This window comes from Camellia sinensis, chromosome 2 (genome assembly GCF_055761805.1).
Source record: "Camellia sinensis isolate YWXY chromosome 2, ASM5576180v1, whole genome shotgun sequence".
In the NCBI taxonomy this organism is placed as follows: domain Eukaryota; kingdom Viridiplantae; phylum Streptophyta; class Magnoliopsida; order Ericales; family Theaceae; genus Camellia; species Camellia sinensis.
The window spans coordinates 210446262-210452140 of record NC_138962.1 but is presented as its reverse complement, the minus strand read 5'-3'; the positions used below and the strand labels follow the sequence as shown (position 1 = coordinate 210452140).

At 30.2% G+C, this 5879-nt stretch overlaps 1 protein-coding gene across 1 annotated transcript; it reads left to right on the top strand.

Moving 5' to 3' along the window:
- Positions 1 to 1066: 1066 nt before the first annotated feature.
- LOC114290485 (DNA sliding clamp PCNA) lies at positions 1067 to 4125 on the top strand. Its single transcript, XM_028234420.2, has 4 exons — positions 1067 to 1556; positions 2686 to 2877; positions 3438 to 3511; positions 3634 to 4125. Exons 1-4 carry the CDS (start codon positions 1217 to 1219, stop codon positions 3835 to 3837), a joined length of 810 nt encoding a protein of 269 aa, XP_028090221.2. The 5' UTR covers positions 1067 to 1216; the 3' UTR covers positions 3838 to 4125.
- The last annotated feature ends 1754 nt before the right edge of the window (positions 4126 to 5879 follow it).

Below are 5879 nucleotides of genomic sequence, written 5' to 3'. Positions count from 1 at the left end.
AGTGTGTGGGTGTCCTTCAGATTGTGGAGCATATATATTACCTTCTAACCCAAAACGAAGACAAATTTTTTTTTTTAATGAAAACAGCTTCACTAAAGGCGTATTAGAAAACGGTTTTAGGAAACTCATTTTTTGAATTACTTTATTTATAGCAATTTATATTTATGTTGAAAAATATTGGGAAATAAAATTACTAAAAAACGGTTTTAAAAACTGTTTTCTATAAACTCAAAATTAATTAAACATTGAGTAAAAATGGTTTTTCAAAAATCCTTTTTGTGAAGAAAAATTTTATTATTTTTTTATTCTCCAAAAAAGGCATTGCAGAAAACGGCTTTAGGAAGACCGTTTCATCCTATAATAGGAATAAAATAAAAAAACATACTCTAGAGGGGGACTAAAATTTTGAAAATGTCGTAGTCAGGGAAATCCCCCCCCCCTGTTAACTTGCTAAGATTCACATCTGACAATTCTTTGCTGGTTAACTTGTTGAGATTCACATCTGACAATTTTAATAACTCTTAACAAATACATCAAGAGTTCCATTGGAGTCAATTTTCTAACCTCGACTACTTAAAAACTTAACATCTGACATTGTTTTTTAACTAAGAGCATTTTCAATACTTACTTTTTAAAAATTTTAATAAAAATTTGGATTAAAATTTTCATTTAATATCAAATATTTTAATGTTAATTTTTAATTTTCATCAAACAACCGGTCAATTGAGAGGATGTCTAGACAGTCACCTGACTTGTGTAAATTGAGAATGTCCTTTTGATCAGTTATGGGCAATTTTATCAGTACAAGGACAACTGACTGATCATTCGGTATACTGTGATATTATAACGACTACCTACAATAATAACGGCTACTTACAACAATTTGATGAAACACTAAAGCCTCCTTCAATTTTATAAAAGTTTTAAATTTTTCCTCATTTAATATAGGTTTAATATCATAGCAGTAAAACAATACTTATTTCATCAAATTTAAATTTAATATAAAAAAATATGAAATAGTAAACGTTGAAGGAGCTCTAACAGATTCTGCACCTAAAACGCATTTGGTTAAAATACCGAACACGGATTCATTTCCCGCCTCTCTCGCTCTCTCCAAATATTGGAGTAGTACATAAACACACACATCTCGGTTCGGTTTCTCTCTCTCTCTCTCTCTCTCTCTCTCTAAAATCTCAAAATCTCTCTCTCAATCAAGATGTTATTGTTGCACCTAGTTCAAGCAATCCTACTGAAGAATGCGGTGTCACCGCTTACGAAGATATCGGCGATAGCCAGAGCCATCTGCACAGCGGATGGTATATCTCTGCAAATTTCACCCTCATCTGCTTTCGGAATGGTCATGGCGGTTCTTCGAATCAATTCGTCATGTTTCGAAGACTTTCGCTGCGATGCAAGCGTTGAGGGTGTCGATTCGCTTGACCTCTCTGTTCTCAACTCTATACTCTTTGTTACCAATGATCGAGACTCCATCATTGTCACCGCCTATTTTGATGACGACAAAACCCTCATCTACTTCAACTTCTTGGACAATACTGGTCAGTACATCTCTGTTCTTGTCTCAAAATCCTAATTAATGTGTTCAATTTCATGTTTATGTAATTCATATAATGCATTTATGTTCAATTACCTAGTTTTTTTTAATTGATTCTTGAATATTAGTTAAGATTTGATCATAATACTCATTTTGCATTCAAGAATTTTGCATATATATGTATACACATTCATATATGTTTGATTAAGTTAGTTAGAATTGATACTGGTTTTTGCCCCAAAACCCTACTTACTGTGACTTGTGTGTTCAATTTGTGTTCATATTACTCATATAATGCATTTATGTTCAATTACCTAGTTTTTATTAATTGAATCTTGAATATCTGTTGAGATTTGATCATATTACTTATTTCACATTTGAGAATTTTGATTTGATGTACATATATATATATATATATATATATGTTTGTGTGTGTGTGTGTGTGTGTGTGTGTGTACAGTCTCATATATGTTTAAGTAAGTTGGTTAGAATTGATACTGATCAGCTCTGTTCTTGTCCACAGCACTAATCTGATGTGTTCAATTTCAATTGCTAGTTTTTATTAGTTGATTCTTGAATATCAGTTAACATTTGAATTTCTCAGTTTCACTTTCAAGAATTGTGACTTCATGTGCACACATATATACATTCATACATTGCTTTGATTATGTTGATTAGAATTGATTCTTGAAAATCCCCTTAAATTTTGATGAGATTTAGTCCATTTTCTTGTTTCAGAACCATAATGTGATGTGCCTATTATGGTTGATTGTGTGATTGTTGGTTTCGAATTGGTTCTTGGAAACTTCTCAAAATATGAAAATTTCTCTTTATGTTAAGTAGGATGGATGGCTTGAATATTTCAGTATAAGACTTTTTTTCATTAAACAAAATAAAAAAACAATTATTTTAATCTTTTTAATTGTTGATAGTTTTCTTGACAAATTCATTGATATTTGACGGGAAAATGTATATAAACCAAGAAAAAATGGGTGTTTCTTTTTAATTTATTTATTTTTATTGGGGCTGCACATTCAACTAGAGATTGCAGATTCTTGATGTGTGTTTCACATGAAGATTGCTTTTAAAATGTTCAGATTTTTAATTTTGATGACTGGGCTTCTTTGAAACAGGTTTCAAACTTGATTGCGTTCCAGTCGCTTTGGGGATAAGGACCATAGAGTACAAGGTACCTCACCCTGCTAGTACCCCTGACATTTTGGGCATAAAGGAACCCGAATATGAATATGAAGTCATTGTGGGGATACCATCGGAAGAGTTTAGGAGGGTTTTGAGGCACTTGAGGCTTTATGAGGAATACACAGGTAATTATTTATTTATTTTCATGCAGCTATTTGATTGATGTTTTGGTTTAATTTTTAGCCTGTTAAATTGCACAAGTAGAGAACATGATGATGATTTCTTCTTCACCGCAGCTATGTTAAAAGCTGAAATATACTGATATTTTCTTTCTTTCTTTTGATACTAAAAATAAAGATATAGATGCCTAATTTCAAGAGATTAAAAAGAAGAAATGTTGATAGGTGCTGCTGTGCTAGAGCAAATTGAGTGAGGTTTGCTTTTAACTCGATTTGAGAAGGTTCAATCAAGTCAAACTTTTCGAGTCCTCACATCCAGAGATTGAAAAGAAGAAACACTGATAGGCACTAATGTTCCAACGACCCTAGGAGCCACACATGAATTGCTATTTCATGAAAATTAAGAACAACTTCAAAGCTCTGCAGAAAGACCCACCTAGTGAAATGACACATTTTTAAAATTATTATACATAAATGCTCTTTTCAAATACTTATTTAAAGTTTTTATTTTTATTTTTTTGTGCTTATTTTTTTCACTGTTTTTTTTCACTCTTGTGGCCTTGCAGTCGATGTATCTGTAACTGACGGGCGAGTTGTGACATTCTCTTCAGGATCCGAACACCTTGACCTTACTAAAGAGGTAAAAAAATCATCAACTCTTTGTATTTTGCTCTTTTAGGAATGACTTTCATTACATGTCGGCTAATTTTACAAAATTTTGATACAAAATGATGTGTCCTATTCATTTTTTCCCCCTTGCAGAATGGGTGTATTTTCTGGGGTACTGAAGAAAATGACTGGGTTCACTTTCGAATTTTTTTGCATGGCATGAATTCATTCATTGAAGCCTCAGAGAACTCTGCCTTGGTGTGGATGTTCAAGTCCCCTGACTCCCCTGCCATGCTGAACTGCCCGATCGGACCTCTCGGTAACATCAAGTACTACTTCTCCCAAGATGACTACTAGTTTGTTAGTTTCAAATCTCCCCAGTTCAATTTCCCTGTTTGGTTCCTAAGAAAACATCATTTTGTGACTATGCAGAGATGACTAGATATATAAGTAGTTCCCAAACAATCCCCCACCCCCCAAAAGCTGTTCTCTAAGCTGTATGTTTGTACATGACCAATACAGCAAGAATATGGAGAATATTTTGAGCCGTATGTTTTGTAAATTGCCCTGTTTGGGCCGTCAGGAAACTTATCGTTTTGTGATTCTAAAGAGATGATTAGATCTATATAAGTAGTTCCCAAACAACCCCTCACCTCCAAAAGTTGTTCTCTGATTCAATTCTTCAAATATGAATAGTTGCTTGTTCTTTGTATGTACAACTCACTGTACATGACAATACATCCTTCCCTAAGATTTTTTTTATTTTTTTTGAAAAATTTAATATTCACCCCTAATATTTTTTTAAAAGATATATTAGCGATATTTAGGTTGTTTACTAAGTTATTATTATTATTACTTAAGGATCATGCACAAAGGCCCAATTAGGGATAAACTTTCTCAATTGGTTACCTAAGGTGCATTAATGTTTGATTTTTGAAAAATTATGTGGTAGTGTCCTAAAATAATTTTTAATAATAATTTGTGTGGGTTCCATGAAACCCTTAAAAAAAATAAGAGTCTCATAAATATGATAAAAATTACTTTGTTGTTATGATCAAGTTAATAATATATAGCTATTGATAACAGAAATGACAATAGAAATATTTTATAAAAACATTTTCATGCTTTCACGGAATGGCCTTTCCCTTGTTTAAAAATAACTAATAACATCTTGAAATATTTGTAACAATTGTTTCTGCAGTTTTTTTTTTTTTCAAAATTAAGAATGATAAAATTTGATTTAAGGTTAATTATGTCACAGAAAAATTAAGTGAATTAATTATTTATCTATTGAAAAAGATAAGTTTAAAAAATTTAATTACATCCTTTAGTTTTTAATTTTTCATAAGAAAAAAAAAAAAAGAAAACTTAATTTTAGTTAAAAAAATAAAAGAATTAATTATCTAAAAGTCCTATTTACAAATGTTATGGTAGTTCATATTCTATTTAAAAAAATTTTGTACTAATAAGTTCTATTTAGTAAAACTGAGAATATTATCAATTTTTTTCAATTTTTAAAACTAAGAATATTATCAATTTTGCACAAACGTTTTGCCCTTCTACTTACTGGTTTGTTTCAACTATCCAATAACATTGATAACATTATTAGTTTTTTCCAGTTTTAAAATGAAGAATATTATCGTTTTTTTCATTTTTAAAATGTTTTTTTTTCCCAATTTTGCACATCAATGTTCCATCATCATGCTCCTTTATACACGCAAAAATTTTAATTTTGCACAAAAAAATAACTCAATTTTTTCAAAAAAAAATGCAAGTTTTTTTTAGTTTTTTCAATTTGAAAGTTGATATTTTAAAATTTTGAAAATCAAAATAAATGTCAAATTATCATATTTCATTATAAATAATCATAAATGATAAACAATCATTATTTGAAAGACAATTCCGACTATTAAAAATTTAATGGTATTTAAAGGTCCAAAAAATCTTAAGTAAAACTTAATGGAGTATAGGTTCATAAATTAAAACTTCTGTATAAATATCCCAAAATAAACTATTAAAAAATATAATTAATATTTAAATACTAAAATACCTAACTTTAAAACTTTGCTTTAAATCTGCCTACATCACCATCGTCACCCCCAACTATCAAATTAGTTTTGAGATTGTAAACAAATATAAGAAAATATTTAACTTTTGATTGTTGGTTGGTGGTGGGAGTAGGGTTTGGGGATGGTGGCAAGCAGGCTTCACCCTCACATTTTCGAGGCCTAAAACTGATAATCAATTAATAAATTTTTGGAATTTTCGCATTTCTTTTTTTCATTGAATGAAAAAACAATTTGAAGTCAAAGGATAAAAGATTTGTGACAAAATCACAAAAAATACTTAGCATTACATTACAAAAATTAATAAGTATCGCTTGATTATCGCTCTTCTTG

What these genes read in the sequence shown, in the direction of transcription:
- LOC114290485 (XM_028234420.2), top strand. Translation starts at nt 1,217, where the DNA reads ATGTTATTGTTGCACCTAGTTCAAGCAATCCTACTGAAGAATGCGGTG. An exon ending in GCTTTATGAGGAATACACAG is followed by an intron (nt 2,878 to 3,437) that starts GTAATTATTTAT and finishes GTGGCCTTGCAG; the next exon opens with TCGATGTATCTGTAACTGAC. An exon ending in ACCTTGACCTTACTAAAGAG is followed by an intron (nt 3,512 to 3,633) that starts GTAAAAAAATCA and finishes TCCCCCTTGCAG; the next exon opens with AATGGGTGTATTTTCTGGGG.